General features: G+C 39.1%; 1 protein-coding gene across 3 annotated transcripts; it reads left to right on the top strand.

The window, feature by feature from the left end:
• The first annotated feature begins 1,922 nt into the window (after positions 1-1,922).
• On the top strand, positions 1,923-12,435 carry PTTG1 (PTTG1 regulator of sister chromatid separation, securin). Of its 3 annotated transcripts, none has more exons than XM_074291980.1 (6): positions 1,923-2,070; positions 4,704-4,788; positions 6,054-6,247; positions 9,390-9,483; positions 10,599-10,754; positions 12,281-12,435. In XM_074291980.1, exons 2-6 carry the CDS (start codon positions 4,713-4,715, stop codon positions 12,361-12,363), a joined length of 603 nt encoding a protein of 200 aa, XP_074148081.1. In that variant the 5' UTR covers positions 1,923-2,070; positions 4,704-4,712; the 3' UTR covers positions 12,364-12,435. The 3 variants fall into 3 exon arrangements, with proteins under 3 accessions (XP_074148081.1, XP_074148080.1, XP_074148082.1); XM_074291979.1 differs by having other exon boundaries at positions 1,966-2,083; XM_074291981.1 differs by lacking the exon at positions 1,923-2,070 and adding an exon at positions 3,324-3,565.
• The last annotated feature ends 1,608 nt before the right edge of the window (positions 12,436-14,043 follow it).

A 14,043-nucleotide genomic window follows, 5' to 3' on the forward strand; every position in this document is an offset into this window, starting at 1 on the left:
CAAAAGTTTTATAGTGGGTCACATCAATTTGCCAGATTTCATTGGGTCTCAAACCACGAGGATTCTTCCCTGGAGAGAGTGTAGGAGCGTGGAAAGGAAGACAAGCTGTCTTTTACTATGCTCCTAGCTTCCTCTCTTGTGATTCCAAATTGTAAATGTAAAGCTTGAGCAACCTGATGATATTTAGAATGAGATTCTTGTGCTTCTTGAAATAAAGGACTACTGGCTAACATAGTTAGAAGGCTATCTGCTTTTGAATTTCCATCAAAAATAGGACCTGGAAGTCCACTATGTGAGTGGACATGCAAGATACAAATCTTGCCTGGATGCTTTCTCACTTGCTCTTGAAGTTCCTTAAAGAGCTGATAAATATTAGAGGCTGCAAATTTTATTTGGGCTGTGGCAATTCTTTGTACCACACCTACTGAATAGGCTGAATCAGTAATTATATTTACGTCTCCTGGGTAATAAGAGCTAGCATGATAGCAAATAATTCATTCTGTTGAGTGGACTGAAAAGGAGTCCTGATTACTCTCTTTATGGTTAAATCATGAGAATATGCAGCACAAATATTTTCTTTGGAGGCGTCTGTAAAAATTGTTGGTCCTTTAAGAGGAACCTTAGAAACCTTTTCTTCAAAAATCCATTGCCAATTATGTAGTAGCCGGGTTATCTTTAATGGAGATCCATGTGCAAAATTTGGAGCTGCGGCCAATAAAATTTGCCATTCTGGGATGGTCTCACAGCATACATTAATTTGTGCGTTAGTATAGAATGTGTATATTTTTTCAGGACTTATTCCAGATAATTGCATTACTCTCTTAATAGCCTTTAATAAAATCCTAGCCACAAGCACTGGGTAAGGAGTAAGACTTTGTTCTGATTGTGCTGGGAGGTTCACCCACTCAATCACACTGTCTCCTTGACTGCTGTGGGTGCTTCTTTTGTAGCAAAAACTGACATTTCCAAGGGTTTTTGAGTGACTCTTTCAACCACATTGGATAAAGCCAGTTCAACTTCTCTCAAAGCCTCTTGTGCTTCTTTTGTAAGCTGGCTTGGTGAGTTTAAAGCACTGTCTCCCCTTAAAATGTCATATAGAGGTTGCAGTTGATTGGTAGTTAAGCCTAACACTGGACACATCCATTGGATATCTCCTATTAATTTTTGGAAATCATTTAAAGTGTTCAACTTCTCTGTTTTTAAAGAAAGTTTTTGTACTGTGTCCCTCTTTAGGCTTGTTGTTCAAGCCTTCAGTATTGTTGTTGAAGTACATAATGATCTTTTGGCCCTTAGGCAGTCTCTTCTTAAAATATTGTCCTTAAATGCATGAAATTAAAAAAAAATATGTATATGTATACATATATATATGCATATATATATGTATGTATATATATATATGTATATATATATATATATATATATATATATATATATATATATATATATACTAGCAAAGGGACACAATTATACTGCAATAGTTATCAACATATTTTTGACAATTTTTACAGGAAAAACTGGATCCAAGAGGTTAAGGGACCTTGTCCAGGCTCATATAGTTGGTCATAGGTTTGGACGACTTTGTCAGTTTGATGAAGCCTGTGGATTCCTTCTTAAAATAATGTTTTTAAATGCATGGAAAAAATACACACACACATATATGCATATATATAGACTAACAAAAGAACAGAATTATATTACAATACAATTATCAACATATTTTTTTAAATGCTCAGTGATGTCACATTAAAAGCCTGCTTGGATATAGGAGGTAGGATTTGAACTTCAGATTTCATGGCTTCCGGGTGCAGGCACAGTTTCCTTCTATGAAGAAGATCCCGCAAGAGTTTTTTTTCTCTCCTCTTGCCCCTGTTATAAAGTTGGCCGGACTTGGGAGGGCTCTCTCATTGGCTCATTCGGCGGTTTCGCCCCGCCCCTGATGCCGGAGAGCCAATGAGGGCGCTTGCTCCAGTTTAAACACAGTCTTGGGAAAACAAGGCCAGCTAGGCTGCTAACGGCTGCGGTGGGGCGGCTCGGTGGTTGGCTCCGCTCTGTTTTTCGGCCCAGCTGACGGTGAGGGCTCCACGTGAGTAGTGGGCCTGGGGTGGAGGGGAGACGGAAGCTTGAGTCCGGTCGCTAGGTTTGGAGGTGGGGACACGGACGCAGGCCGGGGGCTTGCCTCAGAACAGGCCCTCGAAGAGAAGCTGGGAGGTAGAATGCGAGGAAACGGCTGAGCCGCCGACCGTGTCCGCCCGGGCGGCCGTGGAGGCAGAGAGAGTGACGCGAGCGATCTGAGCCCCCGGACTGTCTGGGAGCGCTCGGGCTCCCGGAGACTCCCGGGACTCTAGGCTGCGCTTGCGCTGAGGAGCGGCGCGCTCTCGGGGCAGCCTGCCACCCCCGGCAGCCGGCCCATATATTAAGCGCCTACTGTGTGCCACAGAGAGTGCTAGGCTCTGAGTGTATATAGACCCAGTAAGCAAACTGGGAGTTTACATTCTTGGGAAGCATGAGTCACATGCATAAATTAATGAAATAAACTGTCATAAGGCTTATCGCAGTAAAGGGTTAAATCTATGCTACAATTACCGGAACCGCCGGTTTGCTTAGTGCAGGAGACTTCTACCAGTACTGATTGGCATCTTCTCTGCAAGTAATTGACACAGACTGTGCTTCCTGTTAAGTTACAAGGGTGGGTGTCGGAGACAGGGCTCGGACCGGTGTCAGGGCCCTCCATCCCCGCTGCCTCGCTAATCAAGTTTTAAGTAATGCAGAAGCGGAAAGCTCCGGGATCAGTGACAGGCAGCCGGGTGCCCAGAGCCGGACCTAGCGTCAGGAGGGGCCTAAGACACTGTCCTGTGACTGGGCAGGCCTCAGTTTCCTCATCTGTAAAATGGGGATAACAGTACCCACCTCTCAGGATTGTTGTGAGGATCAAATGAGATGCCATATGTAAAAAGCTTTGCAAACCATATAGTGCTATAAAGAAATAAATAAAAATAAAGAAAGGTCCTTTGAGGCAGGGAGCTCTGTAGATGAGCAAAGGCAGATGGGGACGAGGAAGAAGGAATGAATCCCAGCACCTGGGACAGCCTATGCAAAAACATAGAGGAGAGGGAGCTGTAGAATGTGAGAAAGAAGACCAGATTGGCTGTGCCTTAGTACCCACTGTGAGAAGTAATGTATGCACCTGAAAAAAAACATGTGCTGGAAGCTGATTGTGAGGGGCTTAAATGCCAAGCGGAAAAGTTTACCCTTGGGATCAAATTTAGAGCCCCCCTCCCCCCTCCTTGGGGCCTCTGGTCCTGGCCTTTGAATCTTAGAGGAGGAAACTGACCTCTGAAGAGGTCAGGCAGATACACAGCTGGAATTTGGACCCAGGTTTTCTGCTTTTAATTTCAGTGCTCTTTCTCAGGGATGCAGATGCAACCTCTGATTTCATTAGGATGGGGAACTTCTGGGAGGTGATAATCCCTTTACCAGTGCAAGTCTGTACCTCCTCTGTAACATTGCTTAGAGCACTGAAGATTTAAGTGACTTTTCCCAGGGCTCTTTAGCCAATGTTCCACAGGTAGGACTTGAACCCAGATCTTCCTGATTTTGAGGAAGACCTCTCTCTCTCTATACTATACCACTTTTCCCTTTAAGAAACAGTAGAAATAGACTGTGGCCATTCAGCATAAGCATCTAGCATATTCATAACTATATTCCCTGACTTTGCCCTCAGGGAAGAGTTTTTAATGAGGGGGAGACCATTGATATGGTGGATTTCTTGAGCAGGAGGCTTAAGAGAGAAGAAAGGAAATCAGAAAGTCCCTATCTCCTTGTTGGAATTGAATAAGGGTACCAAGCAGTCCTGGCTTTGGATTCTTCACTTTTCTGGTTTTGAATTCAGCTCTTTTCCTTGGCTGACCTTCACAAATGTTTGAGAGCCTACTCTGTAAAACGGGTACTGGTGGGAGCAAAAACCAATTCCTACTTACTGATTTAAATGATTCTAGTTTATTAACCTGCGTACTCACTAAATGCTGGCCCAGGTCTCTGGGAACTGCTGCTGCTTTGTATTTGAAAGTGTGAGAACTTGGTAAGGGTTTAGGGATTCTCAAACTACGGCCCACGGGCCAGATGTGGCCGCTGAGGACGTATATGTGGCCCACCAGGTTATGGCAGATGGGCTGAGGGGCGGAGACAGAGTGTGAGCTTTTGTTTTTACTCTAGTCCAGCCCTCTCACAGTCTGAGGGACAGGGAACGGCCCCCTATTTAAAAAGTTTGAAGACCACTGGCCCAGAATTCCTAAGGGGTCCTGCTGCTCGAACACTGCATAGCAAGTACCACTGGGCCTTTCCATCTGGCTTGTACCAGAAACTCCTTATATGTGCCTCCTCTCCCTATTAGAATGTGAGTTTCTTGAGGACAGGCTCTGGCCTACTTTTCTGTCTGATACATTTCTTAACACAGTGCTACTCTTATGGAAAGTACTTAGTAAGTGCTTTTTCATTCATTTATGAGTCATAGTTAAAAGAACTGAAAGGGAACTCAAAGATCATCTCATTAAAATCCCTTCATGCCCCAGATGAGGAGAGTAGGGCCCCATTGTCAGCTTTAGCCAGTAGTTAAAGTAAGGATTGAAGCACAGTTACTGTTGGGCTTGGACCATTTGACTTCTCCGCTACAGGGGGCTGCCCTCTTTGTATTTTTTCCTCTACAGTAATCCAGAATGGCGACTCTAATCTATGTCGATAAGGAGAATGGAGAACCAGGCTCTCATGTGGCACCTAAAGACAGGCTGAAGTGTAAGTTTACTGGATTCTGATGGGCGTGCAGGATTGTTGTGAATAAAATTTTCACTTCTGAAGGGCTGCCGTGGAAGTTGTATAAGGTGTATGTACTTTAAAAAATGTGTCTGCATCCTCATGGTTTACTTAGCAAATTCTAGGGGACCGGCAAAGATACTAATCAAGACAATTTATAGTTTCGGCTAACTACAAAAACGAGCCCTAGAAATCAGTGGCATTTCTATATAGAATAACAGAATCCAAGAGGCATAATAAAAAAGGAAATCCCAAAGGGCATAAAATATCTGGGAATGAATTTATTAAATTATACAAAAATTTTGTTTAGATTTAGTTATAAAACATTTATTACTAAAGAATCTTTTAAATAACTGAAGAAATATTCACTGCTCATGATTGGGTCATGCCAATGTAATAAAAATGATAATACTGTAAATTTATAGCTTTAATGCTATGCTGATCAAATTATTAAAAGGATACTTTATAAAACTTGATAAAATAATAATAAAATGCATTTGGAAAATAAAATATCTAGAATAATAAAGGAAAAAACAAAAAGAAGGGGGAATTTTACTTCCAGACTTCAAATTCTATCAAAGTGGCAGTTGTCAAATGACAATGGATATCTGATACTGCTCAACAAATAAGAGTAATGTATCTGCATCTCTGCATCCTTTCCTTTGGTCTGGATTTTCTCTTCTGTTTTAATCAGTATCAGTAATAGACTCCCTTACTCCTATGGGTGAGTATCTTCCCCACTTTTTTTTGGGGGGGGGTAGGGAGCTAAATAGGGCTCCCAATTTTTATTTATTTTTTTGGAACAAAGACTTTAATAAGTTTAAATTACATTATATGCTTCCACTGGTCATATCATGTTCATATAACTACCATGGAATCTATACCTTCTTATTGTACTGATGTCTATTCTAAGTAATGTGTTTTTAGAAATATCTTTAAATGTATCTCTTAATAGTTAGCCCTTCCCTGAGGCCTGCTATGTACACAATCTGGGGCATTCATTATAAAATAACCGTTGTGCTTGGATTAACCAAATACCATTTTGATAAGCCATTTATCGAGATAACTTTATGAAGAGGAGAAAATCTTGAGTTTTGGCATTTTGAAATAATCCCAAAGCAATTGTCAGGGTCACTGTTGCAGAGGCAAGAGCGTATATACAGTGGAAGTTTCACGTATTGGGCAACAGCATAACTTGGTGTAGTTATTCCAGAGTAGGGGATTCTGATCACAATTGTTTTTTTCAGCAATCAAAGCCTTATCTGGAAGAGCTCAGATTTCAACTCCCAAGGCTGGCAAAGTGTTTGCTGCAACTCCAACTGTATCCAAATCTGTCAGAAAGGCTTTGGGGCCTGTCAACAGGACGACAGAAAAGGAAAACTTGGTGGGGAAGAGAAAAGGACCTCTCAAACAGAAAGGGCAAAACTTCACAGCCAAAAATGTAAGCTAGATTTTTGGTATTTCAAGATGATATTTCTTTAGACATCTGTGAGAATGGAGGCTCTGGATGATATATTTTTCCATGCTTCTCTATATTCATGATATCGTATTTATAGTACAATAATATTCTGTTATGCTAAGTACCAAAATTTATTTAGCCATTTCGCCAGTTGATGGGAATCTACCTATTTTCTCTCTAGTCAATCAACTGACATTTTAAAAGGGGCTTATTACTTATTGGGCATTGTCCTAAGCACAGGGCATAAAAAAAAGAAGCAAAAACATTATTCTTGTCCTCAAGCAGCATGCTACTCACATCCAAGATAAATACATTGTAAATGTGAGAGAATCTTGGAGAGAAGTCAGGGGGGAGACTGGCAAAGGCATATAACTGAGTTGGAATTTGAGCCAAGTCTTGAAGGAAACCAGGAGAATTAGGTGAGGAGGGAGAGCATTCCAGATGTAGGATTTATTGAATAGGAGAATTATGTGGTCAGATCTGTACTTTGGGAAGAGCACTTTGGTAAAGGTGTGTAGAATGAACAGCTCTGCACAGCAAAGATTTTTGGCAGTGGTCCAGATGGGAGAGGAGAGCTTGTGTCAGGGGACAACAGTGAGTGGACAGATAGGGATATTTATGAGACATGTGGTGAAAGTAGAAATAACAGGAAGACATAGCAACAGATTGGACATGTGGAGTGAATGTGAGAAAACGTTAAGAATGAAACTGAGGTGGCTGACTTGGTTTGGGCAGCAGGACGGTGGGTGCCTTTGTTGGAAACAAAATTCTGAACCCCAGTAAGGGTGCAGTAAATGAACAAACTCAGGATGAGTGAATCAGTTTAAACTTTTAATATGTCCCTGTAGGAAGTAGTGTGAAACTCCAGAATGAGCAACAACTTTACAGAGGCAAGAGCATAGCCCTATCTCTTTTCCCTGTGGCAAGTCTGTCCCTCATCTCCCCAATGACTTGGGATAATGAAGTTAACATTCTTTCCTCAATTCCTACAACATATGCTCCTTAACACATCCCCCTTCCTGTTGCATATATTGTATGACCATCAAAATGAGCCTTAGCTTCTCCTGGGAGGAGAAGTTAAAATGTATAAAGCAATTAATCATGCCTGCTTTAGCTTTGTTATGACTTTTGTCCTATTTTCAGCTTTTTCGGCTACATGATTAGCTCTATCCAGTTTACCCAGTATCAGCTGGCTTCAGGCGCTTCCCTGCTCACCTTTTCTGGACTATTTCTGTTTTTAGATTTCTGTTTTTTTAAAATTTCTCCATGGAAATGTATCTACCATTTCTCATACCTTCAACAGTAATAGAGAAGTTGGGAAGAAGGGAAGATTTGGGAGAAAAGAGGAGCTTTATTTTGGACATGTTGAATTAGTTTTTCCTTGGGGTATTTTGTTTGAGATATCCAGTAGGCATTTAGTGATGTGTGAGACTGGAGCTTAGGAGAGAAGTTAGCACTTTATAAATAGATCTGAAAGTCATCTAGAGAGAGAAGGTACTTGACCATAGGTAGTCAATGAAATCACCAAGTGAAATAGCATAATAGTATAGAGGGAAAGGAGGGTCCACAGACCCTTGAGGGATGCCTATGATGTCAGTGATTTGAATTATGATCTGGCAAAGGAGCCATTACAGAAGTTGGAAAAGAATTTAGAGAAAGTAATGTCACAAAAACCTAGAGAATCAAATAAAAAGAAGAAGAGTGAATAACATTGTCAGAGGCTACAGAGAGGTTGAGAAGGATAAGAAATGAGAAAAGTTCCATGAGTGGGCAATTAATGACATTGGAAAGTGTTTTGTTTTTGTTTTTGAATGAAGTCGGAAGATTTAGAAGAGAGCAAGGAGAAGAAATGGAGTCACAAATTGTCGGCAGCTTTCTCAAGGAGTTTAGTGAGAGCGGGGATGATGGCAGGGAGGTAACATGTTGGGGAAGGCACGATGGAGTGGAGTCAAGGGTTCAGGTGGGGAACTTGCCTTGGTAAGGAGAAGGAGCCATTTCTTCCCCTGGAATATGTGAAGGTAATGGAGGAAGACAATTCAGTGATGTGAAATGAAATGGAGAGAATTGAGTGAATGGTAAACAAATTTGATTTTTCTCAGTGAAGAAAAAGTCCAAGTCTTCAGGTGAGAGAAGAGGGGGAAAAAGGGGGTGCCATAGAAGGATTGAGAAAGGAAGAAAGGTTTAGAAGAAACACTGTGGTGAGTGGGAAAATGAATTAGGGAGCTATGTAGGGAGCCCAAGTGAGATTGTGCAGAATATGTTTGTAGTAGACCCATCAACATAAGTTTTTCTCTAATTCCATTTGGCCGCATATGAATCTCAGAGTAAAGGCAGTGAATGGTGAAAGCATCCAAAATTGAGACTTATAAAAGCATGATCAGTGATGGGTTAAAGGACTGAGAGATTCTGGTATAGAGTTGGAACTGGTTCACCAAGGGAAGAAAGGAGATGGTAGCTAGTGAAGGGATGATGACCTAGGAAAGAGCTGAGGGATAGAAGGATTAAAGGTCATAGTGAGGATGAAGTACTGGATTAGGAGCCATCAAATAAAGAGAAATAAAATGATAAAACATTATAATCAGTTAAAAGACAGAATCCATTTGAAATATTTGTAGCACTTTCTTCCCTTGCATATTTGAAGTGTGCTCAAAAAATGCAAACTCATTTTAATATTAACTAAACAAAATATAATTAGGATTATAAACCTGCTGGAAAATCATGATGTGTTTAAAAACCAACTTTTGGTGTTATCTGTTATTTTAGATTATTCATATCAGTGTTCTCCCTCCACTAGTGCAGATAATTGAATGGACTGTTTTTTAAATTGACTTCAATATTCATTCCTAGTAAAATGTATTGACATATAACCAGTAAAGACTAAGGACTCAGTATTTTTTATTCTTAGTAAAGATTGAGTTATGCTACCAGAACAATATGCTGAGTTTTATCTTTGAACTATAATGACACATAAAGAAGCTAGAATTGTTTTAAAGTTAGCATAAAATTTTCTAAGTATAAGCTTGGTAGCTTAGTCATAATAATTTATACTCTTAATCATCTCACATGTGAGAATAGATGGGAAGTGATGTCTGACTTAACAAATTCTGTATATTTTCTTCTTTAGATGACTGAAAAGATTGCCACAGAAAAAACCTCGGTTCCGTTCTCAAATGAAACATGTCCAGAAATAGAAAATTTCTTTCCCTTCAACCCACTAGGTAGTATGCATTCTTTATTACCTAACATTTGTTATGAGTATATTTGGCTTCTCTAGGGTGTTTTCATTTTAACTGTGAGTCACTACCTAGATATAGTTATGACCTATGGCTTGTCATATTTTAAGGTCTTTTATTTATTCCACAAATGTATTTGGTATCTACTGTGTATAAGGTATGGTTGCTGGGGTAAATCCTTTTTGAAAATGCTTCCTAGGTAATTTTAAGGAGGGAGTTAGTAACATTTATTAAATGCCTTCAAAGAAAGTTACCTACCTTCTCCAAACCGGTCTGTGTTCTTATAAGGCAGATAACATTCAAAAAGCTATATACAAACAAGATATATACAAGTTAAATTGAGAATAGTTTCGGAGGAAAAGCACTAAGATTAGGACAACTGGATGAGATTTCTTGCAGAAGGTGCGTAGGCAAGATTTGCAAGAATCCAAGGAAGCCAGGAGGCAGAGATGAGGAAGGATAGAATTTCAAAGGACAGGTTGTAAAATTTGGAGTTGGGAAATGAGGAAATTGAGGAATAGCAAGGGAGCTAGTGATACTGGATCACAGAATATGGAGGAAAATAAGGTATGAGAAGGTTGGAAAGGCAGGAAGGGGCTAGGTTATGGAGCCAAACAGCATTTTATACTTGATCCCGGTGATAACAGGAAGCCACTGGACTTCATTGAATGTGAGAAAGTGGCAGAGGGGAACATGTTCAGACTTTATGAAGATCAGCTGAAGGGAGGATAGATTGAAATGAGGAAAGATGAGGGAGACTAACCATAAGGTTGTTGCAGTAGGCCAAGGGTAAGGTGATGAGGGCTTGCATCAAGGTGGTGGTTGTGTTGGAGAGAAAGAAATGTCTATACAGTCTGCTCTTTTTGAGAAGATTCTTTGAATTTTTGGAAAAAAGTCTAGTCAATTAGCAGATATTTGACTAAGGTCCTGCTGTGTGCCAGACAATATGCTTTATATAAATGACAAATTTAATTTTATTTATAAATATTTCTTCCCAGTTTAAAAAAAAAGTAAGGTCTTAATATAAGGGAAACACATTTGGCTCTTAAGAAGAGGGTTGAAATACCTGGAATTAATAGAGGGGCTTATCATTTAAACAGAATTTGAGAGTTTTGACGTACCTGAAGAACACCAGCTTGCAAATCTGCCACTGAATGGTGTTCCCCTCCTGATGCTTAAAACGGAAAAGTCATTTGAAAAACTTGTAGAACTTCCACCTTCACCTGTGCTATTGCCTTCTATGACGTGGGAGTCTGGTAAGTTATCACTTATGATTTCTTCCACTCTCTTCCTTCCTTTTCCTTATTCTACTTAGGGATAGTAAGCGATTAGATATTCCTGTTTTAGGACACTTGTATGCAGTAAGAAGAAAGAGTTGTACAGGTCACATTTTTAGGGAATGAAATAATCTGACAAAAATAAACAGCTTATCAGTAGGGAAAGACTTTCCATTAAAAGGCCTCAATGATAAGCTGCTAGGTTAAAAAAGATAAGCCATTTTGGCAACTCTCAATTCAAGATTAAAATCAGGAGTGATATCTTGAGGTATGATTAAACCAGAAAGCAACTACTGATTGTCATTTTTTTTTTTTTTCTTGAAATATCAACGATTCACGGTGTAAATTCTTCTAATTCTTCTTCTTCTTGGCTAAGATGAGAGCATCCTCAAGCTGATAGAAAGAAAGGCCTCTTGGCAATAGCAAAGAATGGCATGCAAAGGTCATAATCTTTCCTTATTATAGAAAACTGAATATATACAAAATAAATAGAGATTACTATTAGAGGAAAGGCATTAAAGGAAAACTGAATGAGTTTTTTTGCAGAAGGTGCTTAGGTAAGATTTCCAGGAATCCAAGGAAGCTAGGAGGCAGAGATGAGGAGTGATAGAATTACAGGCATTGGGAACAGGTTGTAAAATTTGGAGATGGAAAATGGAGTTATTATTGAAAACTGAAATTGTTTTACTAGCTCAGACCTATTTTCCAGCTGTAATGAGTATTTTTTGGTGCCTGCTGTTATTACACTGATCCAATTCCTTCTTTGAGGACAAGAGGTCAAGACCCTGGAGTTTGGAATCAAACAGTCTACTTTCTTAGCAGCTGAGTGACCTTGGGCAAGTCACTTAAGTCTATTTCCTCATTTTGAAAACTAAGAGGGTTGAGCTTCAAGGTCATCTAAGGTTCCTTCCCTCCCACAGCCTGGTTGTTGTTTTACTGGTTGGGCACGGGTTGTGACAGGCTCTCCCAAGCAGGTTCTGGTAAGGTTAGTGCCCCATTGGCTGTTTGAGGACTTGTTCTGCAGAGAAGTGCTGAGAAGATTATCACCCAAAGGCTGGTCACCAGGTGCCAAATTAAATTATGAATAAAGAAACAAATCCTTGCAATAGCAACGCATAAAGTCTTTCTAAGGTAGGGCAAAGTGCATCAGTGTAGGGAGCACTGGTGGAGATCAGAGCTTTTTGAAATATTTTCTAGTACTGTAATTTTCATTAGTATAAATCCATCTGCTTGTTATGGATAAAGAGAGGAATACAATTAAATTTGAGGGGCAGGATAGTATAGGTGCTTCAGAAAGACTTTAAGGCTTGACATAGGTTCTTGAGAAGCAGACTTCTGTTTATGCTCCTAAAAGGCAGGCTTCACAGTGATCAGGATCTAAAAGCTCAAGGTCACAGTTGGACATTCAGGTCAGGGTTGAGATTTAATTTTATTAACAGGGCTGTGATTTATGAGGCCTTGTCAGAGACATATAGGTTTTCTTAACTGTACTCTTTCTCTCCTAGATCTGTTGGAGTCTACTTCAAGCCTTCTGTCAACTGTGGATGAAATTGATATGCCACCTGTGTGTTATGACTTCTCTGTTTAAATATCTTGTTATTTTATGGTGTAATTATAATCATTTTTGTATTAATAAAGCAATTCTTTATTTAGTAAACTTTATTGGGGCTGTTATTCAGATAGTTTTATTGTTTTATGTTAAATAGCTCATAAAATTAATATAATGTAGATTGAATAAACTCTAATCTAGTAAATCCCCTTTTTTCTCCTCTCCCTTTGAATGAACACACTTATAGAAATGAGGAAACTGAGGGCCCTTTGTGAGACTGTCACTTGGCAAATAGTGACAAAACGAAACTTGATTCTGAGACTGAACATTTATACCATGCTTTCTTATTGATGTTTTTATAGAGATATCTTCCCTTACCAGAGAGAGCTTATATTGTTGAGTTAGGCCAATGGCTGCTGGGATTGAGGGTGAAGCAGTGGGAAGATTTAAAATTATTATATCAATTTCAAGTTCGGAAGCAGACCCAGCTTCTCTCTCTTTTTTTTTTTTTTTTTTTTTTTGTATTTTTTAAAAACAGCATTTATTTTTTCTAAATATATGTAAAGACAATGTTTTACATTCCTTTTAAAAATTTTTAACTCTCAAATTTTCCTTCCTTTCCCTTCCCGTCTCCTTAAAACAAGCAATTTGGTATATACATTATATATGTACAATCATATAAGACATATTTCCATATTAATCCTAGTGGGAAAACATAGTATGCTTTAATATTCATTAAATTTCAACAATTCTTTTTCTGGATATGGCTAACATCTTCCTTCAGGAGTTCTCCCCCTCTTTACCCCTCCTGCCCCAACCTCCCACCATTTATTTATCCCACTATTTATTTAACTATTTCTTTCTCTTGATCCATGAATTGGAAAGTCCAGACAGATATTGATTTCTGGGCCTTAATTCAGCTTTGATCTATGCCAAGGATTTCTTGACTTTTATTTCTATTTTCTTCCTAGGATCTTCCATTTGTCAATATTTAACATGTGTTGAGAATAAAGTATCACTGAGAAAGATGACTACCATACTTATTAGATGTCCCACAGCTGTTGCTGCTGCCTCTCTTTTTTTATTTTTTTATTATTTATTTATTTATTTATTTTATAACATTTTCCCTTGTATTCATTTTTTCCAAATTATCCCCCCCTTCCTCCACTCCCTCCCCTTGATGACAGACAATCCCATACATTTTACATATGTTACAATATAACCCAGATACAATATATGTGTGTAAATACCATTTTCTTGTTGCACATTAAGTATTAGATTCGAAGGTATAAGTAACCTGGGTAGATAGACAGTAGTGCGAACAATTTACATTCACTTCCCAGTGTTCCTTCTCTGGGTGTAGTTGTTTCTGTCCATTATTGATCAACTGGGAAGTGAGTTGGCTCTTCTTTATGTTGAAGATTTCCACTTCCATCAGAATACCTCTTCATACAGCATTGAAGTGTACAGTGATCTTCTGGTTCTGCTCATTTCACTCAGCATCAGTTGATGTAAGTCTCTCCAAGCCTCTTTGTATTCCTCCTGCTAGACCCAGCTTCTCTTAGAAGAAAAATATTCTTTCTCTGTGGTTTTGTATCTTTCATGAATGACATTGCTTGTTTTTATTTAGTAGTTTTTAATAGCTATGAGGGATGCTGAGGCCAATGACAGTTATAGGCCAAGTATTGTCTAAATTGGCCACTTTATATACATATATAT

The sequence above is a fragment of the Sminthopsis crassicaudata genome, chromosome 2, assembly GCF_048593235.1.
Source record: "Sminthopsis crassicaudata isolate SCR6 chromosome 2, ASM4859323v1, whole genome shotgun sequence".
Taxonomy (NCBI): domain Eukaryota; kingdom Metazoa; phylum Chordata; class Mammalia; order Dasyuromorphia; family Dasyuridae; genus Sminthopsis; species Sminthopsis crassicaudata.